The 27,312-nt window shown below is 40.7% G+C and overlaps 1 protein-coding gene across 6 annotated transcripts in view; it reads left to right on the top strand.

The window, feature by feature from the left end:
- LOC118223263 (thrombospondin type-1 domain-containing protein 7B-like) overlaps positions 1-27,312 on the top strand; it is a 351,386-nt gene that overhangs the window by 194,822 nt on the left and 129,252 nt on the right. For all 6 annotated transcript variants that reach the window (XM_035409549.1, XM_035409550.1, XM_035409551.1 and 3 more), the window contains 3 exons: positions 19,735-20,590; positions 24,796-25,044; positions 26,040-26,209. In XM_035409549.1, the coding sequence (XP_035265440.1) occupies positions 19,735-20,590; positions 24,796-25,044; positions 26,040-26,209 (1,275 nt within the window). The remainder of the gene's footprint in view (positions 1-19,734; positions 20,591-24,795; positions 25,045-26,039; positions 26,210-27,312) is intronic.

The following is a 27,312-nucleotide window of genomic DNA, read 5'->3' as shown; positions in this document are numbered from 1 at the left end:
GAGGCGCAAATCTGTTTGTGAAGAGAGGGGATGTCGCCGAGCGTCCGCAGCGGGCAGAGCCAGTCAGCTCTCCTGATTTTCTGGGGTAAAGCGATAAAGATTAAACGTCCTCTTTGTCAGTGGCAAAGCCAAGCAGTTCCGACAGATAAGAGCGCACAGATTGACTGGGAGACGACAGAGATCTGAAGAGAAAAGCTAAGCGTCACGTGGCTCCAGAGCTGAGAGCTCTTAGCAGACTCCCACCGTATCCATGCTTGGATTTAGTCAGATGTCAGAAACTAGGGAAATGTTCAGATTTTGCTTATGCAAAACAGTGTGATGCTTTTTGCTGTTAGTGCTAAACAGAGGAGCGTTCATCTTTGTAAAATGCATCTGGAATTTTAATAAATGAAAAAAGATTCCCCTTTGAAGGTCCCCTCATTTTCTGAAACATTATGGGCTCTATTTTCTGCCCGGCACATGGCATTTGGTGAGCCATCGCACTGCCGAAGAGGCATTGTCGTCATGCATTTAACGCGCCAAAGCCCATTTGGTAATTTGGCGGCTGGCCGTGCAAGTGGGAGGAGAGGAGCTTTTGCGGGTGTGTCAGTGAAGATCAAGCAGCTCACTGCAATTTTGGTGTCAGCATAGTCGTCTGCAACATATGCACGGGGCAACTGCCTGACAAAAAGCTAACACTTTTTTTCTCCTCCAAAGGAGGTCGGTCAGTTCAGTTTAGATTAGGTAAGCCAAACCATTATTGTGAATTAATGGACTTGCGCGTTATCATTGTTTCTTCCGTTTGAGCAACAGTTGATCTACCGAGTCATTTTATTGCTAGTTATTTTTAGCTACAGGTTTAATGGGAAATTAATGGTGGCCCATAATAATTATACATTTAGGAAATGTTTTATTGAAATTTTGATGGTAGAAAGTTTTTACAAATTGAAATTAATTTTTCTTATTTGAGATTCATTCAAACGTAATTTTTGGAAAAAGGAACAACCTTACTCTGCACCTCCCACACAAGACTGTCAGTTTCCTCTTGGCAGAAGCCATTCTTCTGATGAGTATATCCTCATCTTCCATTGCAGTGGTAGACCAGGGAAATTGGAGGTACCCCAGGGTGCAACATGCACAGCTCTTAAAGGGAATGAAAAGAGGAAATTTGATTGGCTATGATTAAATCGTGCTGCAACACACCCATGGATAATATATTCAGCCTAATGCAGCCAATTTTCCACCTGTGCCGCATGCTGTGAGCTGTGTGCTCCTCACCTCTGGTCATACAAAACATTCAGTAACCACACCCTGTGCACCTGAATGCTGCGCCATTCACTGGGCTCATGCGTCATGCGTGACTGATTCCCGAACATATAGCCCTATCAGGAGTTTGCCTTCTATTGTGCAGTAGCTTACCATTTAACACCACTGTTTACCTGGAGCTTGAAATTCATTGAGTGCCCTACTTGACCTTGCTGTCCAAGAGGTCTATTATGAAGCACATGAAAATGGACCTGTGAAAAATAGCATTTAGGTCTATGCATCAATGGCCCTTACAAGGCTGATTTGTAAACACATGGCGTATTCAGCAAGGCACTTTCGCGGGATTTCTGCTCTAATTTAACCCCCCACGTTACAAACAGAAAATCCATAAATATCTGTATCTGTGAACAGGTGGTTTTCACTGGAGTACTTGCATCCAGCACAACAGGGAGGGCAGATCACAGATGGGAGCTTTAAATGTCTAAATGAGAAGCTTCTGAATGTGCATGTCAATGAGCCCGGCCAAAGGAAAGTGCATTCGTGTTACTGTAAAAAAAAAAAAGATAGCTTGAGGAAAACAGCCTCGCTGCATTTACCTCTGAGGGTCTTTCAAAGTTTTCTTCAGTCAAACGGTGAGCGTGCGCACTGCCTCATTGCCTGAAGTCATGCATATGGAGTTGTGTTTTTTGGAGAAGGCTGATCCAGTGTTGTGGGAATATTTACAGTAGCGGCAACAGTCTGTGAATATTGATGGTAAATTTCCAAGCAGTGGTAATATTTTCAGTAGCGGGGCAGTGTACTTTTAGTAATGCTGTATTTAATTATATTTACAGTACCTAGAGGAGTGTTTATATTAAAAAAGCTGCCATTTGTAAAGACTTAAGATGATACATGTTAAGCGTAACTAAATAGCTATTGCACAACATGTTGAAGATGTAAAACAGGATAGAGTATTAGCAATATTTACATTAGGATGGGTAGTGTTTTGGGTAAAGACAGTAGTAGTAGTTTTCCTTGAGCTTCAGCTGGAAATTATGGGGCAGAACCCTTACCTTCAAACAGATCATTACTCTTGATCAGGTTTCATTAACTTTCTTTGATTTGCAATCAAGCAGTTAATTAGTTTGAATCGGTGTCTATTGGTGTAGACATAAAATAATTTTCTTTGCATCACAAGAGAGCAAAAATACATGGATTTCATATCTACCGATTTGGACAAAAATTTACCATTCATTCTCTGTGCTTCAATAATGATAATAGTCTGTGGACAATGTAAGGCTTGTTAATTTTACATTCTTCAGTTTAAATGCTGATGAAGGCTTTTTTTTTCCTTTATTACATATTGCACTCAAAATGTGTGGTTTACAATTATTGGAACCTTTTTCTTCAGTATATTTTTGAGACAATCATGTTTATGTTCCTGAATTTGTCTTATATTTCGTGAATGTGTCTTATACCATGTATACTGTATAGTACACATTCTCTGATGTGAAGTGAATACAAAGCAAGAACATTAAAATTGGGAGAAAGGTTATTGATTACTTGCCAATGGATTATTCAGATAACAGGCATACTTGTAAATCAAGCAAAATGAATGTACAGAGATTTGAGAACAATGATTAATTTCTTTTCAAGCTCACAAGCCACCACTGATTTATACAGTAACAGTGGCAGTGTTTTTGAGGAAAGGCTAATGTAATTGTAATATTTAGCTAGGATAAGTTTTTCAATAAAGATTGATGTATAACTCAATTTTACAGTGGCTGGTTCAGTGTTTTTGTAATGATTGATTTAGCATATTTGCTGTAGCAGAAGTGCAAATGAATGGTTATGCCACCCATGTGCAGTCATGTGAATATGGCAGATTGAGCTGCGAACGTTCCTCACATTCTCTCATATGCATCTTCTGTAACCGTGCAGCATGTGCGATAAACGAAGTAGGGCCTCAAAGTGAAACACAGCACTCTGTAATATATCACTGAGAACATAATTAAAAATGATTAAAGTTAGGTAAAAAGTAAAGATAAGATTCTACTCTCTACCCTACACATGGTGGCCCACAGCCCCCTCCGCCTTTTTCTCCAGTAAGAACTCTGTGGTGTGTGCGCTCACGAGTGTATTCAAAATGGATTGTGGTAGGCAGAAGAGTGAATCTCAGTCCGCAAGTTATAAGTGCAAAAGCAAGTGTCAGTGCACATGCAGGCTTTAGGTGTGAGAATGAGTTCCATTGCACAAGTTTTAGGTGTGAGAACAGGTTCCATTGCACAAGGTTTAGATGTGAGAGCAGGTTCTACTGCACAAGGTTTATGTGTGAGAGAAAAGTACCTCCATATGCCTCGCCCTTTGCTGCATGCTTATCTTAGTGTTTTTCCTGGTGAACTTAAAGAACAACAGCCCCGGTATTGAATGTGGCCCGTTATATTTCAATTGTAAATTTAAAAGAGAATGCAATGTGTTATTTTTCAGCCTTTTGGTTGATCCAAGAGTTAAAGCAAATTGATTCAGTATCTCTAGCTGTAAATGAAAATGATCTGTTTTATGTATGTTTTATTTAATACATCGCATAAATTCCTATTAGGTAAGTGTACATAATAAACCATTTCCATTTTTTTATTATAATTATAATTTTATTATTATTATTTTTTTAAGCCAATCAGAATTTAGCTTGATTGAATTTTGGATTTTCATGTGCAAGCTCGAAAGTTCTTCTGACTTGAACATTTGTTTTCTTCGGTAGGTGTTGGGTTTTTAATGTGAAATTAGAATTAATGTTTTTACACAGTATCAGATTATGCACGGAAAATCATTGCCTTTAATCTTATAGGATTTCCCAGTTATCAGTCATACATCATGTCATAGTAAAAACACTAGTGACACAACTTGTCACTAGTGTGGTGTAATATTATACTGTACCGTTCAGGTTTTAAACCTGTTTTCATGCATTTTAATGTACCAATTTTACATTTAAATTACAGTGATATTAAATTGAAATACACAGTTTTTTTTATTTTCTTTTATTTTTACTGAACCATCACTCTTCAGATCAGCAGGAACTTGAAGTATTGGTGTAGTTTGATTCCAGCCATAAAGAAAAATGAAAGAATTTCACTCATTTTAATGTATGTATGTACAGTATGTAACTGTGGATTTAAAATGCAACATGTCATAAAGTAGAAAGGGCATTATAAAGCTGAGAAAATGATTATGTACTGAGTTTGAATATATTATAAACACTGTTTTTTGGTGTTGCAGATTTAAATCCAACGAGCATTGCCAATTACCTTTCTAACAGAATGTGCCTTAAATTCAACCAGTAAAATTAATTTGATCAATCGGTCAGTAAGTGTGCACCCAGTATTTACTCTGTGTGATATTTTGTGCTGTGAAAACCATGCAGTGCTCCAGTTTCAGTGTGCTTGTACAGCTAGGGTTCTAGATCACATCACCAGTGTAAACACAGTGTTCCCTGGAGAGGCAATCTATCCTGACTCTCCATCCTTAGGATGCTTATCTCCACAATCCCCAAATCTTTGGCACTTTGTGTGTCTCTACCACCACTCCTCCATCCGCTCATGCATCTCTACAAACCAAGCTCCTTCGGCACTACGTGTATCTCTACCAATACTCCACCATCAGCATAAATACATACGTACATATTTATAGGCTAGAGCCTAAATAATGACTACAACTGTTTCAATTGATCATTGTTATCGCCCCAATTCGCCCTCTTGTACGAAGCAACTTTGTCTTATTATGTTGAACACATTTTGTTGAGATTATACAGTACATAATGATTAGTCAAGGTGTCCATAGTATTTTTGGAATGTGGTTCTCTGACCTGAACATATCAGATTTGTAATTCACTAAAATACTACCGTCTGTTCTGTTCAAACATCACCCAGTGTATTTTTTAAAATACTTTCTTGGTGAATTTTTAGAACCACAAGTAGATAATCAACACTGACACTGGTGATTATCTGGAGTATTTCATATAGTGTCATGTTGAGCACATTATGCTTTAATGTGTTAATGTATTTATCAAGTAACATAGCCTGTGTCCCTCTGAATGCGCAGACAGGCCTGTTCTGAACGAACAGCCAGTGCGGCTCCATCCGACTGAGCACTTCTTGCTTACATCCCCATTACCACCCAATTTTATCCTCATTAATCATGCTGCACATGCGGATATAACCTCTAAATCACCTTCAGAACTCACCGCCCCCCACAGACACTTACACTGCACATGCTTCCTTCACTGTGTTCAGTTACACTGCACATGCTTCCTTCACTGTGTTCAGATACACTGCACATGCTTTCTTCACTGTGTTCAGATGCACTGCACATGCTTCCTTCACTGTGTTCAATTACAGTCCATAGGCTTCCTTCACTGTGTTCAGTTGCACTGCACATGCTTCCTTCACTGTGTTCAATTACAGTCCATAGGCTTCCTTCACTGTCTTCAGTTACACTGCACATGCTTCTTTCCCTGTGCTCAGATACAGTCCATAGGCTTCCTTCACTGTGTTCAGATACACTTCACATGCTTCCTTCACTGTGTTCAGATGCACTGCACATGCTTCCTTCACTGTGTTTAGTTACTCTGCACATGCTTCCTTCACTGTGTTCAGTTACACTGCACATGCTTCCTTCACTGTGTTCAGTTACACTGCACATGCTTCCTTCACTGTGTTCAGTTACACAGCACATGCTTCCTTCACTGTGTTCAGATACACTGCACATGCTTCCTCCACTGTGTTCAGTTACAGTCCATAGGCTTCCTTCACTGTGTTCAGTTACACTGCACATGCTTCCTTCACTGTGCTCACATACAGTCCATAGGCTTCCTTCACTGTGTTCAGATACACTGCACATGCTTCCTTCACTGTGTTCAGTTACTCTGCTCATTTCTCCTTCATAGTGTTCAGATACACTCCACTGTGTTCAGTTACACTGCACATTCTTCTTTCTCTGTGCCCAGTTAAACTGAACATTCCTCCTCTGCCATGCTCCGTCGCACTGTACGCATTTCTTATTACCAGATGCTGGGGCTTCAAACATTTCTTCAGTGTATAGCATCTGTGTTATTTATTTGTAGGCCCCTCCCTGCATTTCCTCTTTCCAATCATTTTCCAAGGCAAGATGAACAGTAATCGTCCACAGCTTTGCAAAGCAGCAACGATAAGCTTACTTACCTGCCATTCAGGGCCTTCGGAATTCAAACAGCCTTGAGCGCTGGAAAATGATTGTTTCTGTGTGTCGTTAATTGGCCGTGCTATAACGCGATAATGCACTGGGAGTTTGTGGATACTCAATTAGCCAAGCAAAGGAGCCGAGCTGGAAATTGCAGGTCCTTCTTTCCAAATGAAATGGCACCATTTCAGCACTCAAGGCTGCAAAGGGAATCATTGACATTTTTCAAATTGCGATGAATAGGGAAAGCAGAAATATCTGGTCTTTATTGTCGAGGTCAGAAACACAGAGGCTGAAAGAAAGACTGTATAAGAAATTATGCTTGAAGAGAAAAAAGAAAATAATAAAACCTTCCTGTCCTGCAATATTGACTTTTTCCTTCCAGATTTGGATTTTGTTCTCCGCTGTCATTTCACAATGACAAATGGAGCACAGGGAGACGACAATTTTATCTTATTATCAAAATATGTTTTGAATAGTGCTGCCCACATGTTTTTTTTTTTTTTTTTTAAAGAGAAGCAGACATGAAGGAAAACATTTCATTTCCAGCACCGAAATGACCCTAAAAGTATCCGAATAATTGGTTCCATTACTGCTGGTGGGTACAAATTAATCTGTCACTTATCTCACTGTTGAAAGCTCTACAGTTAGTTCTCTGCTTTTGATCTGTAGGACAACTCTGACCAAGCATCTCATTCAAATCAACACTTCGAGAGCCTCCGGGATAGCGTTATTAGATGTTTTATTGTCTGTAGCTCGGCTGTTTTTGATTTGAAAAGAGAACTTTGACCACATGCATCTTTCAGATATACACATCGAGAGGCATGTAGCTGGAATATGATATTTTGTTATCGCTCGTCATGTTTGCTTGTCAAGTGGTTTGATTAATCATAATGTGAATTATAATAAACTCTGTGTGCACTTGCCTACGTGTGTGGGAATTATATTACTTTTGTAGCGGGGAACCAAAATGTTTCTATTATTCACATTTTTTTCAGGCAGACATGTATGTCAAATTGCTATAGCTTCACAATTTTAATAATTTCCCCTCTCATCTTTGTCAGTTACAGAAATTAATTTCACAACACTGGCAGCCAGTGCACTCCTCTCCAGCACTATGAATGCATACATCTTTCTGTGACTCTGTTTGTGTTTGGAAAATTGTGCAGTAATCTGGACCTACAATAGTCTGCAACCCCACCCTCGCCTTATCTCCTTTTGAAATTGTTTACATTTCACTTCCAGATTTTTTCCTGTTGAGATCAGCAATCAATGTAGACTACACTGCACTGTTGATTCACAGAATAAATCTTTACATCCTCTGAATCCAATTTGTTCTTTTGCCACCTGTTGTCTGAGAGTGAAAAGATCTTGAATTTGTAATTGAGGGGGCAATATAGTGTCATTGATACATCTCCTGTGATTGTTTGTAATGAAGCACAGAGGTACCAACAGAGTCTGTAAAACGTATTGGACTGATTTTAAAAATTCTTGCTGTGAGATTGAAGGGTAAGGGTGGTAAATCTTTTGTGGTTGCCCACGTGATCATGTCTTCTCAGGCTTTAAGCCATTTTCGTTCAGCAAACATTTCTTACAAGATTATACTCATAGGACATTGTACATTGTGATGTTTTCTTCTCACAAAATCACAATGTTTCTGTGAGATGCCTAACACTGAAGTGGAAACTACAACGGAATTACTTGATTAGCATGCACTGCAAACATCTCAGTGAAAAGGTACTGGATGCCAGTTAGCACTTCTATTTTACAGGTACTGGAGTTGATTTTCAGGTCTCCTGTCAGCTACGCAGATTCTCACATTAACACTGGTGTGAAGATTCCATCAGCATGAAATTTCAGTCTGTGCCTTAGGTACTATACAGCATCTGGAGCGCTAGACGTGGAAGGAGGGAAGAGTGGGGGGAAGGAAGGAAGGAATAAAGGAAGGGTAAGAAGAAGCATGAAGCACACAATGCTGGCTCAGTCGACTCAGCACTTTCGAAACCATACATCTTCTGGACCACTTCCACACGTTTGGTCATGCCTGTGATTGGCGCTCAAATCATTGGTCAAGCCTTGTGTGAGGAAATGCAATAAAACGTGCTGAGGCAGCAGTAGAATTCCGTTTTTACAATTCCCCGGTACATCCCATCCCTTCAGGTACCGAACGGCAAAGTATTTGCTTTTCCTTTCGATCCCTGAGGCAAAAGAAGGGTCTTTGAACCTTGTCCCCTTTACCTGCTGGAGGGGATGAAAGGATGCTCGACTGAAGTGTCTCTGAGATGAGAGCTCTTGCTCGATGGGCGGGAAACTCTGACATGGACACTAGCTCACTGGTGACAAATTCAATCTGCACTTCAGCCTGCTTCTTGAGTAGGTTTTCTAGAGACACATGTTTACAAGTGTTCGTTTCAGCTAACACAGAAGCAGCGATTCACTTACAGTATTGCTGCCAGAGCGCTGTGTGTTTTTTTTTTTTTTTTTAGATTAAAGACACCTTAAATGTGTGTTCGTGTACATGTGTGTGTTTTCATGAGAGCAAGTCTGAATTTGCATGTGTGTATGGCTGTAACTGAGCATGTTTTGTGTATGCTTTTGAGTATGTATTTGAATGTGTAAGTTTGTATATGCATGTGTTTGTGTATGCTGCCTTTGCTTGTGTGTGTGTGTGTGCCGGGGAGGAAAAAGAGAGAGGGGAGAGAGGGACGGGGGGGTGGGGGTTGAGGGGTAAGAAATGTCCCCTGAGTACATAGCTGACAGTGTGGTAAATCTCATTTTGAGGGAGATGAAGGTGAGTGTAGAGTTCACTACTTGATACATTCCTGCTCCCAGCTTCTTCATTCATCTCCTGTCCTCTCCAATAAGTCTAGGATAGGAATGGGGCCTGCACATCTTGTGGTCTGTAATGAGTCTGGGGATGGCAGACCCCTCCATTGTGATCTGATGGCTTTGTTGGGTCTACTTATAGAGAAAGGAGTGCTCTGGGTTACTGTGGCTGGAGATGCCCAGTCATGTAATTCCTAACGTACCCCTCTTCATGGTCCTGGTAGAATTCAGCTCACATGGCGCTGACTAACCTATTTAATCGCATTCTTCTTTGCAAAGTAGAAGTGAAAAGTAGAAGTCATGTCAAAAGACAAAATCCAATAAAGGCTTAAATGTCAAAGCTTTACAGCGCAATAGCTTTACCAAGTGATGATGATAATCAGATAGTGCTCCTGGACTGACAGAATGTCCCTCACTGCTCTGCTCTATCTGCCAGCTGAGAGGGCCTCAAAGTTTAAATAGCACCACATCCTTCAGCAGGAAACCCACTGGCCTTCATCTGTGGACCCTGTTAGGCTAACCTTACTGGGGACCAGAATAAGAGTGGAGTGCTTTCAGATGCCCTGATTGAGTTCCCATATTTATAACTGAACCTAAAAACACCTGCATTATACCTGAGTGTACTTCCGATGTTACAGTTAATGACGGCCATTGTGTACGGAGGTAAACTAATCACATACTGTGGAAGACCAGTCCTCATAATTCTATTTTTATCAGAAATAATGTATTTAATACTGTAAAGCTGAGCAAATTGTGCATGGCACACAAGTACAGTACAACCAAAAATTAATATGTATGAATCGTTATTAAATGTCATTAATTAACCAAAAAACCAAGTATTTTTTTCAGCATTTCAAGCTGTATATAAATCATTAGTCAAACATTTACAATCATAAGTTCCCAAAATAGCAGACACTGCCATATCCATTAATGAAACTAAACAACCTTTGTTTAAAGGGTTTTATTATGCATAAAATAGCTAATAATTGTACCGTTGATTCATTTCTGTTCATGGCTGTTCATATGTTCTGCAAGAAAGTGGTTTATGGAGAAATGTGGCAGTTGGGCTAATTTGAGCTGTAAGGAGATGATCCGTTCTCCACTTGATTCACAGTGAACAACCGCTGATTGTCTGAGAGGGTGCGGTGAAGCTGTGGTGACAGATGGACCGGAGCAAATCTATTTAGCCTCAGCAGGTGACATTCTGCAGGGGACCCGGCTGAGGTCATCTGCATATTCACTGAGAAATGAGCCTCCTTTCCTGTTCTGGCTCTGCACAAAGCCACTCGATTGTCAGTGGCGGCTGTGACATGGATGCAGTCTATAATCTTTTTTGCTTATGCGGAAGGCTTTTTCGTAATTAAATGTGTGTAATGCCTTCGGTTGTTTTTCTGCAGTTATGTACTGTGGTTGATTGCCTTGCACTTACCCATAACAAAGAGACCTAATGGAATGACTCTGGTAATAAGTGGACTATGAACAGGTCACGATAGCAGATGGCGTATTTTCTGGAATGTGCATCTAAATCCAGGTTTACGAAGCAGAATTCGTTTTATAAGCAGACAAGATAAAATCCGCTCACTTCATCTGCGAAGCAACAGCCTCAGGACATGTTGATGTGGAAGTGTCGCGCTCTTCCACTGGAACCTCTCCGAGCTCAGTCATCAGTCCCGACTTCCTGTTAGATAAGTGCAAATACTTTCCCTGAGCAGCAAGTAACAATTGTGCTCGGCGGGGGTGAGATCGGCCCCAATCCAATTATCAGTCTCCACCAAGCATTCTCACCTGCGAAGATCAGTCTGTTAGATTTCGCGAGAGAAGTGAATCAATTCCTCTTGGGGAATGTTTGATCAGCGGTTCTCCCCTCGCCAGCTAGCGAATTGCTTCACTTTCCGTCACTGTTACAACATGCCGCCATCCACTGCATCATAATCAAGCGAGTTGGATTAAGCACTAGATTTGTTCTATTAATATTGACTTTGTGTAGATTATTTAAATGCATTTGAATGCTTAGCACAGACATTAGCAACATGTGAATTTCAGGGGAGGTACCACAGGTGAATAGAGAAAAAATGCCTTTCCTCCAATCAAAATTTCATTTTATATTTTGAATGTGGAAACCAAGGCAGACATTTTTTGCACATTTTCCGCACGTCGCTGATAAAGTGATGGAAATGTTTTGGCTAACTGGGCAAACATTCCGGCTCTGGACCGCAACCTCTCGGGATATCAGAGAAGAAGCTGTGAATTATAAGGGATGGCTTGCTAGCCCCAAGCTAATTAATGTAGCCAGAAGAGAGCACAGCAAGTCAGCGTGACAGCATGATAGGGAGCCCACGTCAGGCCTGTCACCTGATTACATGTTGAACAGAAACTCCAGCTGTCGCTCTCAGTCTGAGAAGAAAGCAGCTGCTATTAGTATTCATTTATCCAGTGAGTGTTGAGGGCTTTTAGTGCCTAGGCTCAAAGAGGCAAACAAACAAGCAATGGTGTCCATACACTGGCTTTCACCTTTCTCTTTAATAATACATGCACCTTTCTGTATGTGAGCTGGTTTATTTACCCTGCTCATGCTTTGGGGGAACTAGCTGAGCTGAGGTATTGAATGTTTGTAGGCAAAGAAATAAAGGTATCAACCAGACCTGGGTCAAATACATATATATATTTTCAAATACATTTACATATGAAATACATGGAAAACCAAATACTTTCTAAGATATTAGAAATACAATTTCAAATAGTATTTAGAGCCTCTTAAAAATACATTAAAATACAAATACAATTTTAAAATATTTTGAAATATTTCTGTGATAGACAACAGACATGACTAAGCCAGCAACAATGTAGGCTTCATACTGAAGGGTGTATCCCAGAGTTCTTTGTGCTATCTTTGTGAGTGGCCCTCGATGTGATGTCAGCGAGTTATAATACTGAGGGCACTCCAGGCTAGGGGTTGAATTTGGATTATGGGCAAGGGTAGCCCATGCTGGCAATTTTAAACAAACCATGTGCTGCCTCTAACAGACTGTAGCCTAAATGTCCATACATGTCTTTGCATGGGGGGGGGGGGGGGGGGGGGGGTTCGGACTTCATGATAAGAATTGTTTATTTGTACTCATGCAATATTTTTAAAGTTAGTGGACTTTTACTGTATTTCCTGTTTTTTTCTGAATGTTCAACAACCATTGGTACAGTTCATTTTACATTTTGTGATGTTAGACACTGATAAAATAGAATTCAGCCATGCATATTCACTACCAACTAACAATGGAAATCTGTAACATTTGTCAGCAGCCACTTGACGCGTTCTCATCAAAATACTGTACTCTAATTAGACAAAATGCTCAACTTTCAGAGCTGGTTCCCAGATATCCAGTGCTTTTCAAGTCTTTCAACAGCTTGGTGCAAATGCACCTGTTGCACCACTGGCCTTATGTTGTGAAAGTAATTTCAAATAATTCCATTAAATCAAACACTTTGTATTTGAAAATTCAGCATTTTAAATGTTTTTTTTTTTGACATGTTTGACATATTTGAAAGTAATTGCAAATACATACAAATGCTCCTTAAATGTATTTTCAAATACATTTTGTAATTTAAATACACAGTATTTGTAAATGCTGAATTTCAAATAATTTCTAAATAAGTATTTAAAAGTAATTAAGATACTTTTAAAAAATTACTTTAAATCTGTATTTGACCCCGGTCTGGTATCAACACGCGGATGGACCTGTGTATTTGTGTGCCAGGGTTTGAGATGATGCATCGATGAAGGAGTGAACTGAGGGGGGCGGGGGGGGGGGGGGGGGGGGGGAGTGAGTGAGTGTGGAGGCAACTGTGAAGGAAGCTGTGATGATTGGTCTCTTCATAGCACTCCAACGCTCCATCCAAGATTTGATGTCATGATGCTCAGCTTGGTTTGATTGTTAAATTGACCTAATTGATTTCTCAGCCTACCCAAAGATGTGTCATGTCTTTAATCTGCCATATGCTGTCCAAAGACGTTGTTGGAGGGCTAGCAGATGTTTTGCTAAATTCCCTGTAATGTGCTTACTGCATTTATGACCTGGTTCTGAAAAAAATGACAAAACAGGGGGGGAAATGGTCCCTATGCTCTACTCCTTGGGCTGGTTTCTGAAAAAGACTTTGAACATATGTTTCTAACTAATGTGTGTTTGGCAAAAGTAGAAGGCGATATGACAGAAAAAAACAAAAAAAAATAAAGGCTGCTGTTTGCTGCCTGTATAGCTTAATGTTATCTGAAGGCAAGTGCTGAGATATTGTGTCATGTTAAGAGAAAGACAGAGAGTTAGGCTTGAGCTAAGCTTGGAGCAAACTAACAGAACCTACTGACTTTTCTTTGGTTACACATTGAAATCACAATAAAACCATGTCGTTCTGTGCAATAAAATGTGTACGGTTCCAGATTGAATGTCACTATGTTGTGATATAAGCGTTTAATTGCAAATTAGATTGAGTAACATATTAAGTACAAATTATCAGTACAATATTGGCTAATATTCTGACTAACAAAATATGAAATAACAATAAAAATATCATTTATTGTGGAGTGAAATTAACAACGCATTATGAGTTCATTCATAATTCATGTTTACTTACCCCAAAAAGCCCATAGTGGAAGCTGTGTTTGTGCCAGTGGTGGGCACTGTCTTGCTTGGGCCAACTAAAATCCCATTTGGAATGGAGACACGGTGCTTTAGGAGGAGCTGCCCTTCGGATGAGAAATGACACCAAGATCCTTGACTCACGGAGGCCGGTATGGAGTCCATGGTTGCGAGGGGAGCTTTTAATTCCCATGTACGAGGCGAATCCCCGAAACTGGCCCACGTGGCCACCTAATCGTTCTATCTACAGTTGATGGACAACAGTCTTTCTCATGCCCACGTCTCATTGGGCCTCGTTCACAAAATGATCAGATCAGATCGTGAATGTGTACGATCAGATTTGATTGTAAACCGTGCTAAAGAACATTTCCATGACCTTTTCAGCATTCATCTTTTCTTTTCTTTTTCTTATCTGAATTTGTTCTTTGGCAAAATCAAAATCTATGTGTGTTTGGAACAAGCGTAAAGGCATATACGCAGAAGAAATCCCTATGGAGAATGCTTCATTAGATTCATTATTTATGCAAAGTCAATTTAAGTGGTTACAGACCTCATATTAACCACAACATGTTTATCAGTACAATCATAGGACCAAATAAGCTTTGGTTTTAATTACATTAACTAACCTATCTGCCAAACAGCCCAAATAGAAATATAGGCTATAGGATACATAGGATGCACGTTTTTCTCTAATAGACATAGGGTGTGCTGCAGGAAAACTCATGTGACACATCCTATGGAATCAGTAACCCCCTAATGTTTTTTTGGTGAATAACACTCTTGTTTAATCCAAATTCTGACTGAGTCAAATGGCAGCCCATAAAAAAAGTAGATGGTAATGCTGTAAAAATGAATGAATGAATTAATTTAACTCACAGTATTTTTTGCAGTATGTTACAGATGTATTACATCTTTCAATCAGTAACATGAATAACATGAATGTGGAGAGAAGCTTATTTAAAATTTTATTATTTATTTAATATTGAATATTTTCAAGTGTAGAATTTTAATGCTAAGCTTTTAAAATATATCAGGTGTTTTGCATGTGAAGATATAGTTTATTTCCATATTTTGTGTTTAAGATTGAGCAAATCACTCTTGACAAATAGATACTCTTAGTATTGAAGAGTGTGGCATACTTTTGCTCCAAGCTTTGATTCAACAACAGCATAAACATTCATAACTGCATGGAGGAGCTGTACTCAAAAATAGCAGCAGCATTTTGTTGAAGCAGATATTTAAAAATTAGACCGTACGGGTTCGTGTTTTAGGAATAAGGGTTGACTAGATAATACAATAATATTGTTGTGCCCTGAAGACAACTCATCACTGAAATGCTTTTGCTGGATTTGCTATGATGCTCTTGGGAGATATTTAAAGATCTTTAGAGTTGTGTGACTATGCCCTATCAAATTAACATTTTAGTTTCATATTCATGTTTTACAAAGCTTTAGGAGAAAAAATCAGACTTTTTGAAGGTTCATGCCCTTTATATAAGTATGTGTGTGTGTTTGTGTATATGTGTATACAGTTATATGAGTTTCTGGAGTGAAGTGTGTTGTTCAATTAGTTTTAACAAATTGCAAATGTGGTGTACAGTATGTGATTACTTTCCAAATAGCTGTGCCCAGGAAATTACATTGTAAACATTAGTCGTTAATTTCTTCCCTGGCTTTTTGGAGCAGACACCTGGATGGAATTAGCTGATTCAGGAAATATTGGAAGATGAATGGGCAGAGTTATGAAAATCACATAAGTTGCTGCATATTAATTTGGTAATTAAGGATGCACCGTGGTGCATAAATGACAGGAGACTTGCTGTTGCTGGAGAGGACGGCATCTATGAATAATGGAGCTGTACACCTCACCAATCTGTTGGTACACTCAAGAATTATGACCAAAAATGTGTACATGTAATTACATGGCACACACAACAAATGGAAAGATTTAAACTATCCACAGGATTTGTCATAGCTGATCATGGTTAACTGATTAATGTCATTTCATCATTAACCAATGCAGTTAATCATATACTTAATCTGTTTATGATTGGTCTGATGGGTTTTGTTCATTTTTGTCAGAGGCTTTGTGAGACTGAGCCACAGTAAGCGAGAAGCTCCTTAAGAATGATGTGAAAGTCGTCACGCTACCGCACACCCGAGTACACTTGTGCGTAAAGCCTGGATTACCCAGAAAAACACATTTGTCTGGGAAAATTCTTAACACGGTATGCTCATGGGATACCCCAGTCAGCGCATCCCATCCTTTTTTAAATTCACACTAATTATTCCGGATATAGAGACAGATGGATTCAGCCTAACCTCGGCATGCTATCGCTGTAGAGGAGGAACAGAGGAGCTGCTGTTTGTCCACTTTAACCAGATATAACCCATTAGAGTGCTTCGGGGATGAGACCTTGGGGCTAGCGTGTGAAGTACAGTATCTGTAAAGCTCCTCAGGCATGTAAAATTCATATACAAGGAGTCTGTGCACAGGGTTTCAATTCAGTTCAATTGAATTCAGTTTTTCTTCTTCCTATTGCGCTTTTTACAAAAGACATTGTCACAATGCAGCTTTACAGAGATCCAGCCCTGAACCCCGCAAAAGCACGCCTAGGGCAACAGTGGAAGGGAAGAACTCAATGGCTAGTAATAGGAAGAAGCGGAACCTGACTCTGCTGATGGCTGGCACTGGTTGAACTGGAAAAGGCTAATTGCATAATACACCGTACTAAGGAAATAATAGTACATAAATCAGTCAGTGGAGCCAGGCGAGGATGACACTGGACATGTGGGGAGACGGACTGGGAGGCCAATGGGTGGCACTGTCAGGCACGGGGGGAGAGCAGTGCCACTGGAGCATTACCAGTGGAGCCAGGAGGGGTGTGCTCAGTCAGTCTTGTGGCAGGTGCCCAATGCGGGGGGATGAGGAGAGAAACATCATCATTAGGGGCTTCGGGGATGTAAATGAGCAGAGCAGGGGAGGCAGAGGTGCCTGTGTGCTTTGAGCAGCAGAAAGCCCCCTGATAGCAGATTATCCTGTATTTATGAAGACCGTGTTCTTTCAGTGTGGTTCGGTCTTTGGGAATTAAAACATCAAGACACCCCCTGGAGGTCGTTCTACTACCACTAACCACCCCCCTCTCACCCCCCCATAGTTTAACCAAGACAGAGGATGACTGAAATGTGGGGTATTTATTTTCCCACTCTGAGGGAGCTGGGCGGTGACAGGCAAAGTGATTATTCAGCGTCAGAAATGGAGTGTGCGGGAGAGGAGCCGCGGAGCTTGTTTGCTGGACTGCGCTCGGCTTAATCACCGCAAATCACGCTTCCATAAATCACACGCGCGCGTGGCTGAGGTAAGCCGGGAGGAAGCCCCCGCTAAGGCCTGCTGGGCGACGGGCGGGGAGGCCTATCCGAAAGGAGCCCGGTTCTGGTCGCGGCGACCGTGTCGCGATGTTAAATCGGGGTGCGTTTTTTGTGGCGGAAACAGAGAGGGGCGTGCGGTTTAAGAAGCAAGAGGTCCGACAAGTGGCCCTTCTCTTGCCGTCAGCGAGAGTGGAAGGAGTCAGCGCAGAGGGGTCGCGTGGGAAAGTGGCCGTTTGAGCCATTATGTATCATTACGTGGATTGCAACTCGCGCACCTGTAATATCGCCCGGGGCTCGACCGAGGCCCTGCTATACAAAAGAACCGAGTTGAATAAAAGCCCCGGAGAGTAGGGTGAAAATGCTCCGCGCTGATTTGACGGGAGCGTGAGGTAGAGGTGCGAACGCCGGCCAGGCAGTTATGATTATTTATATGTCCGTTTGAGCCGATGGCGCGGTGCTGAGGAACTGTCACCGCGCCAGGAATTGAGACCCCGCTTTTTCTTTTTGTTGTCCATATTGTACGGGGCGGGAAGGTTAACACTTAGCTTTTATTTACTGTCACTTGCCTGACCTGAACAGGAAGAGTATCCCGCCGCCCGGCTCCGCAGTCGCACTCTCCACACTTACCTCCCCTGCGACTCTCGCTCCCCCGTACCCTGCTATATTCTGCGGTTACCTGGGTTTTTACATTTTGCACTTTCCTCTTCAATGTCCTTTTTTTCCCCCCACTGTGGCCGTTGCCCCTGACGACGGGTGATTTACGGGGCGAAATTACGCGGCTGTCTGCCCTTAAAGCCATCTGCTCCCCGCAGGAAATGATGACAACAAATAGCCATGTGATGCGAAGATGATGAGGTGAACAAAGCGACATGACTTGACCCTCTGAAGCACTTTAACAATTAACGACTGAGGTTTATGGAACCACATATGCCTCATATGCATCCCATTATGCAGTAGTTTCAGCATGTCGGAATGACCCTTTTATTGATGGAAAATGAAAAAAGCACTTATGTAGATATAGAAGAAAAAAAAAACTCAAGTGTGACACCATTGAGGCAGTTATGGGGTTAATAATAATATGCTCTGATGAATGATAAAACAGTCTGGCTGTTAAAAAATATTGGCATGGAAGAAAATGACACAAACGATACCATTTTGATCAACATGTTGTTAAAAAAGAATTGCATGATTAGTTTCCTATTACAAAAAGAACATGCAACAGCTGCGATTATGACTATGAGTATGGTAATCTTCAAATTGATATTGGAAAGCGAGGATTGAGCTTATTACTGAAAACGGCTCCCGTTTGATTTACTGCTGTGGTAAATTAGGTGAATTAACAGTGTGTTTATTAAGAGTGATTACAAGGGTGATTACCAAACTCTGAAGTACAGTCAATTTTTTTGCATACATTTTGGTCACTGCACCAATTTTCAGTTTCCTACATTTGTCATTTGTACCTGACTGAAGATGGAATGGGGTATGAACAGCGAATTTAGAATTTTTTGAGTAGTGTTTACTGCTATTCACAGATAGTCTGAACTGGGCTAACATGCAAACGTTTCACACAGCAAATTTCATGCCCTGAAATTGAGAACATTTTTGTCTATCTACGTCTTTTTTTCAGACGCTTCTTAATACAATAAATTACATACCAACACTTATTAAGTCTACATGCTTTCTCTTTGTACTGGGAAACTCAGGGCATAGGCTGTCCAGAGTGACATTTTTCAATGCTTTCCGAAAATTCTCAACACTCTTTGGTTTTAAGCTTTTTTTTAAAACTTTTGTAAGTATTACAATACAGTATGTCACAATAATTGATTTTCTAAAGTTATATATATATATCAATGCAATACACACTGTTGTAAATACTTGTGTGTATTTGCTCTGAATTGGTGAGGCATAGCAAACCATTTGAGCAGAGCTTTCAGGAATAAGACAATAGAATGAATCTTGCTCCCATGCTGTGACTGTGAGTTTCCACTTCTGGCTCAATATGTCTCTATTCACACCTGCTTTTTAACCATCTGAAATCCTGTATTTTTCATATTAATTATGTAGTTCTGATTACGATGTCTGGTGGTGTTACAGTATCAAGTGGGTTTCTCTGATTTCTGAATCAGATGTGCAACTAATTGATGTGGAAGAAAAACAAGAAAAATCAGTCTCTACTTTTATAAATATCTTAATATTTCCTAATGCACTGTGCTATTACTTATAAGTCTTGTCTTTATCTTGTATGAAAAATAACACAATATAAAATTTTTGTAAAATACAATAAAATTAATCAAATGCTGTATTGGGCAAGTCAGTCTCTAATGAATAAATTATTCAAAACTATTAATATTTGATTGAATTTTGATTTATGCCTGAGTTACCCCTCATTACGTGAGTTACCCCTACAGCATTAAAAAATGAGAGATATTGTTTATTGATGGTAATTTAGACAGCACCTCTGCTTTTTCTTCATCCTGCAGGTCAGTGGGGCAGGTGTATGGGTGAGGACTGTGGCCCCGGGGGGGTCCAGACCAGGACGGTGTGGTGCATTCACACCGAGGGCTGGACCACCCACCACTCCAACTGCCCCCACGCGGAGAAGCCGGAGAGCCAGCGGCGCTGCTTCAGGGTGTGCGAGTGGCACCAGGAGCTCTTCGAGTGGGCGGTGTCCGAGTGGGGCGCCTGCGTCCTGGCGCCCCTCCTCTCCAACGAGGTCAAGCCCAGGACGGTCGAGTGCGTGACCGCGCAGCACGGGGTCCAGCGGCGCGCGGTCCAGTGCGTGCGCAAGTCCAACCGCACGGCCGTGACCGAGCGCATCTGCGACTTCTTCTCCCAGAGGCCCGCGGGGGAGCAGGCCTGCCTCATCCCCTGCCCGCACGACTGCGTGGTCTCCGCCTTCTCCCGCTGGTCCGCCTGCAGCCGCACCTGCGGCGCCGGCCTCCAGCACCGGACTCGGGCGGTCCTGGCCACGCCCATGTACGGGGGCGCCAACTGCCCCAACCTCACCCAGGTCCGCGCCTGCGACAACCCCCTGCCCTGCCCGGAGGGGCAGGACCAGTACGGGTACAGCCTGAAGGTGGGCCCGTGGAGCGAGTGCCGACTGCCGCACGCCAAGGACGCCTGGCTCGGCGGGAGGACCGCGCTGGACTTTGGGCCCGTCGCGGCCGCGCCGGTGGAGAAGAACTCGGTCAGGCGCCACGCGGAGGGCTCCCACCGCCACCACCGCCGCCACCACCCCCACCACCACCACGGCTCCAAAACGGCGGACATCCAGATCGGCTACCAGACGCGGCAGGTGCGCTGCACGCGGAGCGACGGGAAGAACGCCATGCTCAGGTAAACCTCCCCGGACGTGCGCCCTCCACCGCCATCAGGCCATATATGAGAGGCACACACTCCATCACAGACAGCTTGCAGATACAAAGAGTGCAAAGACCTCTTTACGGCTAAATCCCAGATTAACTTCCTGAAAGCTCCAAGCTGCATTTTACCCATCTACCGAAAATTCATGCAGCAGGTATTTATTTTTGCCGTGGCTAATTCGGTTAGCCCTGCATTAATCTCCTCTCCTCTGATCTAGCTTGCAAGGAAGGCCCTGAGACATGCCTGGCACCTGAACGGGGTGGCTGCCTGCCCAAATAAACACTGTTTATTAGATTAGAGGAGATTGCTGTTATCGTGTAACCTCAATCTGTGGGTCTGTTACGTTAGTCCCAAAGAATCAATGGACAATCTGATTTCATGTAATAGTGTGCATTTTCATGCTTGGCGCAACATCGGTAATTTAATACGAGTCTCTGGTACGAATACATTGTTGCCCTGTTGCCCATAGAATGATAGAAATACAGCCGTCATTAGAATATATGATATGATGGGTTGCTCTATCTCCCCCTACAGAGTAATTGCTTTTGACTTCAGAACAAATGATACAAAAATAACCAAACGCCAAATAAACTAGAACACAGAACCTATTCTGTAATAAGACAGGAGACAGGTGTTCTCCGTTACAACTCCGAGCAGAGCTTAAATACTTTCTTATAAACAAGCAATATGGCGCAATTCATTGCTTTTCAAACAGGGAAGAGTTAAATTGCATTAAATTGCATGAAATTCCTATCCTCCTCTGCACACTGTCGGGTTGTGCTACGTTTTCATTGCCAGCGGGGTCACTGTTAAGCTGATAAGATCCTGTTGTGGTTGGAGAACTAGAGAGGTTTAGAAAAGCACTATAGCCACCCGCAGCAATAGCGGGCTAAAGGGGGATATGGCCTGCAATTTGCATGTAATTGATTTGAGGCAATTTTCAGATTACTCAGAATTCTGAGCCAAGATTTGCATTTCAATGTTTTACTTTCATGTGAGTGTAAAAGCACATTTTCCTGCTAACACGGTACTATCCCATCAGGATAAATACACTGAAATACAAAATAACTATCCAAAACATCACGTCCCTTGATTATTCATACATTTCTGGTCTTTGCCAATGCATTTTGCTAATGCAATGCATCTCTAGGAAAGAGCACAGTTGTAATTTACTGTACTCTTTTGTGTGATTGGTTAATAGTGGAATTACCAGAGTATTTGAATATGTAAATATCAATTTGGAATATGTATTAGTAATCATCATTATATTTTTGTTAAACAGCATCTATTTTCCACATACTGTATAGGTGATCATTTTCAATCTTTTCCTTTGGATTTCTTAGGACTTATGTTCCATCTAGTCCTTACTGGTTGATGTTCAGCACTTCTTCATTAGGGTTAGTCTTATGCTACCTAACATTCATAGCAATCATAGTGCTTGACTTTGAGTTTAAACTTCAGCTTAATGTTTCCATTTTATAATGAATAATCAAAATTGTACTAACGCTCCCAGCGCGTACAGTCTGAAAATAAAAATACTGACTGTGTATATGACTGAAAATGCATTGCGAAGAAACAAAATAACACATTATTCCCAACATGAGCAATTCCCAGTGCAAATGATCATTCACGCTGTGTAATTAAAATTTTTATTTTCAAACCACGTGGCAACTTGCTGTTATTTAATGCTTTTGAATATATATTTCCCCTTTGAGTTCAGTTTTATTCAGTTTTTTTAATTACAGTCTAATTACCAAATTAAATTACACAGGAATGAATGGCATACAATATAATATACATAACTAATTAAATTGTTTTGAATTAAATATGAAAATATAATAATGTATCTGGTTATGTTTTACATTTATGCATAACTTTGATAAGACAAATGAATATAATTCAGGAGATACAACTGATATACAAACTGATATAAACAGGCATTCTTAGTGAGAATGTATGTAATTCTCTTATGTTTGTCCCCTATCTCCTATACTTACCGCTAAATAAATGGGAAAGCACTTATTCAATTGTAAGCAGGGGTTCCAGAATGGGGGTCCAAGAGGTCAATGGCCCCTCCCCCTTCCCTCTTCTGACCCACTCACTTTTGTTTTTTAACAGTTTGGCACTGACAATTCAGTAATAAAATAAAATGTTATACTTCTGAAAAAAGTGTCTTGTCACATCACCCCCAACTTCTGAAATGACTGCAGTGGGCCTGCTTGTAAACCAATGTATACACACTGTAACCTTGGTGAGTGAGAACCGTATTGGTGTCCTGGTACTGTGGACTGCAGGCTGCAGGCTTAAGAGCTGAAAGTTTAGGGTCAAGACTGTAAGGTTAAGTTACTACCCATGACAAGTGCCTTGACCAATGGAACCACTAAGGGTGTTAAAGAATAAAAATCTAAGAAATTAATTTCAAGCCTCACAGCCTAAATTTGAATCAACTTTCCAATGTTTCTCTTGTCCTGGTCACATCAAATTTTTTGATATAAATTCACAGTGCAGAGAGTAAGGGTTCTTAATCGTTAAATTCTCATAAGCACAGCCTATTCCTTGTATGCTTATGAACATCATAAATGCTATAAAGTAGTTTTTTTGGAATTACATTTAATTAATTTGTCCCAAATTATCATTTGAGCAAAATACAGTAACTTATAACATCAGGAATAGCTATAACAAATATGATCTTGGTGTTGTTTACATCCTTGATTGGTGCACACGATCAAAGTTAATTATGTGAGGCAGTAGATGGTAAAGATAATTTAAGTTTACAATGAATAACCTCTTTCCATAGGGGTAGTTTTTGCAGTCCTTTATATATTGAAGCCTGTTCATGCAGATGTCAGGTAGCAGTCTGTTTGCTTAGTAATAACACTACTGTGTTATCAGTTTCTGCCTGGACTATCTAGCAATATGTGAGCTGATAAAAGGTTTCTAAAGCTTTTAAGGAGTGGGAGATTTCAGGGGCCTGTCAGTCTATCATGTTAGTGGCCCGCTAAAGCTGACATGCCCGGCAATAATCTTAAATGCCTTCTGTACATCAATGTTGTGGCAGAAATAAAAACAGCCTTCCATTCAGGGAAAGAAAACTGATCAATTTGGAAGTGAAATGGAAAAAATTACCTGTCCACTTTAATGAGACCACTGCACCAAAGTGATAAAGCATTCATTAGATTTCTGACTGTTCCTCACGATATAAAGTTATGTGAACAATAAAAAAATTGCTGGATGGGAAGTGACTAGTACGGCTGATCTTCTTTTTTAGCTTATTTGATGTGAAATCAGCAATATCGAATGTGAATAAGCATGCACTGCCCTTCTGTATAATCTACGGTTGCATTAATTTCAGGCAGACATCCGTTAGGTTAATGCAGTGCTGTTCATGTAAACTGAACTAAAGAGAAGGAATCCCAGCTCAGACTAAAAGGCAGCTAGAATGTAGGTTCTACAAAGAAAACGTTTTGAGTGTTAGTTTAGATATTTAAACACTCTCAGAGCCTTCCAAATGGGTAATGTAAGACCCTCCACCATATGTTTAGTTTGTTCCTTCTTAATTTTAATGTTTTGTAAATGTTCCATTTCCATTCTTTACAATAATTATTTGATTACTCAACATATAAACAATGCAGTGTAAATTAAAACATATATCCACACTTTCAGTTTTGTCACTCTTGAAGAAGAGACAAGGGGTTTCTTGACACTGTTATAGTTTTTCTTTTGGATACAAATGATTTGCAGATTAATGGACTGTAAATGGTTGCACATATTTATATTCTTCCATGGGCTGTGGTCTTTTTCAAAACATTACTTGACATTAACGGTCAGAATGTGTACATTCAAGTGCAAGGATTGGAAAAGAAAAGACTCGCACACTCTCTTGATGCTCCAAAAAACACATAATAGCATTTGATTAGCCATGAGAACGGTTAAAGTTTTGACCACATCGGTCATGAATCGGTCTTGTCATGGCTAAATAAATAATGTTTGTATTTTGAAGCATCAAGCAAGTGTGCAAGTATTTTCTTTTCCAATCCTCACAGCATATGTTCCTATGACCCAGCACCTTACAGACTTTCTTTAGTGTGCATTTGTTTTTTCTGATATTCAAGTCCTAACCTTAGTATAAAATCTGAAGAAGTTAAGGTTTAGATGTATTCCTCTCTTTTTTTCCTCAGCCTTTGTATCCATGACAACACCCCTGTGACCTTTCAGTCTTGTGTGATGCCAAGAGATTGTGAAATGTCTGATTGGTCTTTGTGGAGCCCATGTTCAAAGACCTGCCGGGCAGTGGATTTGTCGCCCGGTTACCGGACCAGGACCCGCAACCTAAAGCAGATTCCTATTGGTGGAGGGAAAGAATGCCCTCCTCTTGAAGAAAAAGAAGCTTGCAACATTGTAGGAGACTTGCTTCCGGAATGTCCCAGGTATGCATACCTAGATGTCAGATCATACAATATGGAATTCACTCTACGTCAGAGATTACTGACTCAATGTGATGGGATGTTCACAAAGGATGAAAAAAATACTGTCACTGAAATAGCCCTTTACCTGACCAAATTGGTTTTTACCAGACCGATAATGAACTGTTAGCCTGATGAAGCAGAAGCATGAGAGTATTTAGGTTTAGAAGTGCTTAGCGATGGAGATTTATTAAAATGAATGAACGAGATTACTGTAAGCGTTTGATGAATAACTGCTAGACCACCATCTCATTAAAGCTTCTGTTTTATCACATTGTGCAAAGCAGCATTTTTCATAGTCAATGCTTTTTCATTAGTGTGCACTTCTTCAAAGGGCAATAAATGAATCTGTAAACAAGTATGGTACTTGTTTACGGTTTCATTTTTAACCTTGAAGTGCCTTTCCTTTTCACGTATTTGTGCTGTACCCATTTGTATTACCTGGGAAATTCTGCCCCTGTCCTCCTGAAATGAACCTGCATAAAATGTTACATTCATTAAGGAGAAAATTTCACTCTGAACGTACTCCCCCCTAAACAGTTATTACAAATAATCACTAATGATTACCTACAATTTTCTTCTCAGAAGTCATTTTGATCTGCCCACAGAAATACACCCAAAGTAATATTTGTCCTCTCCTCTGTCTATCCCAGTGGTTACCAAAGTCGGGGGGCTTGGAGGCAGGAGGGTGTGAGGGGCAGTGGGGGTTTAAGTAAAAAGACACAGCACAAGATTTGCATGCTGGGGGGAGGGCTTAAAAAATGTCCTATTACCAAAGGCGGGCCTGACCAAAATGGCTTGTAAACCACTGGTAGATGCAGTGTAATATGATATCAGTGTATAGAATCAGAGGTACAGAGTGAGTTTGAAATATTAGATTGCTCTTGTTTTTTGCTGGTTTGTGTACAGATTTGGTATGATCCATGGTTGGGAAATGAGGGATCTCACTGATTCACCAGGTTTGTGTGGAAGAGCACGGACTGGGGCGAATGTCAGGTAGCCCCACTTCTCAGCCAGCAGGACCGGCGTCTTGACGACCTCAGTGTGCTGTGCGGAGGAGGGATCCAGACCAGAGAAACGTATTGCGTGCAGCTCCCAGACGACAGCACCCCACATCACACCAAAGATGGTACGGAACACATCACGCCAAGTATGGTATTCAACATTACACCCCGCGCCACACCAAAAGTTACATGAACCTAATGTAGTGCTGCCCAATGTGGGCACATGCTGCACTGGCTTCAGATAGAGTTCTCGATGGGCCTGAAAATTCAAGATTGACCCGACCCGACCCGGCCTGAGTGAGTTGAAGCCCGAGCTCGACCCGACCCAAAAAAAAAGAAATTTAAAAAATGGCTTCACAACTTGAATAGGCATAGACTGCACACACACACATAGCGCAACGGGGAGAGAGAAAGGCGATTGCAAGAACACTACGAGACTGACTAAAACCACACACCTATAAAAAAACTCTGAAGATTGTTCTAAATAAAACAAAATTCTTTATATTTAGACATCCACATGGTCTGTAATTATTTATAGCGTAGTTTGTCTATTTATGCTTATTTAAAACTGATCGCTTTTCCTTTGAGTGTCAGTCGCAGTAAACCGATTTTGCAAGATATTGGATTTACTTCTAATGTTTTTAAAGTTTGTCATGATGTTGGTAATAAAATATTTATATGTTTTTTTTTCATTAGAACAAAATTAAACTTGTTTATTGTTGTGTAGTTTGCTTGTTCTTGTTAATCTTTGTATTCACATAGTTATTATTGGCCTATTATTATTCATCACATAGCATATAATACTTTCAATACAATAAGACATTTTATTGAAAATAAATGTAACTAACAATTAGGTAACATTCACATTTCTGAGTCAACAACCAATTTAAATACCTTCCATACCCCTAACTTCCCTTTCCCTCCTGAGAGAGCATAACATATTTGCTTGTTGCTAATTTGCTGTCACGTCCATCTTGTCACATCTTTTTTTTCTTTGCTTTTGTTGTAAACTTATCAGTAAAAGGATATCCTCTCACCTTCGTTCCATTCCTATATATCGTAATCCAATTGATTGAGTTAGTGCATGCACTGTGTGCAAAAAGCTATTTGCACTAAAGCAGTATATTTGCCATGTAATTAATTAAGCCTACAGCAAACAGCAGTTCTTGGATGATTAAACGGACAAATTTCATTCACTCAGAAAGTAGCGATCAGCCCAATGGATATG

The sequence above is a fragment of the Anguilla anguilla genome, chromosome 3, assembly GCF_013347855.1.
Source record: "Anguilla anguilla isolate fAngAng1 chromosome 3, fAngAng1.pri, whole genome shotgun sequence".
NCBI lineage: Eukaryota > Metazoa > Chordata > Actinopteri > Anguilliformes > Anguillidae > Anguilla > Anguilla anguilla.
The sequence above is the reverse complement of the archived record's forward strand: the minus strand, read 5'-3'. Positions and strand labels throughout refer to the sequence as shown.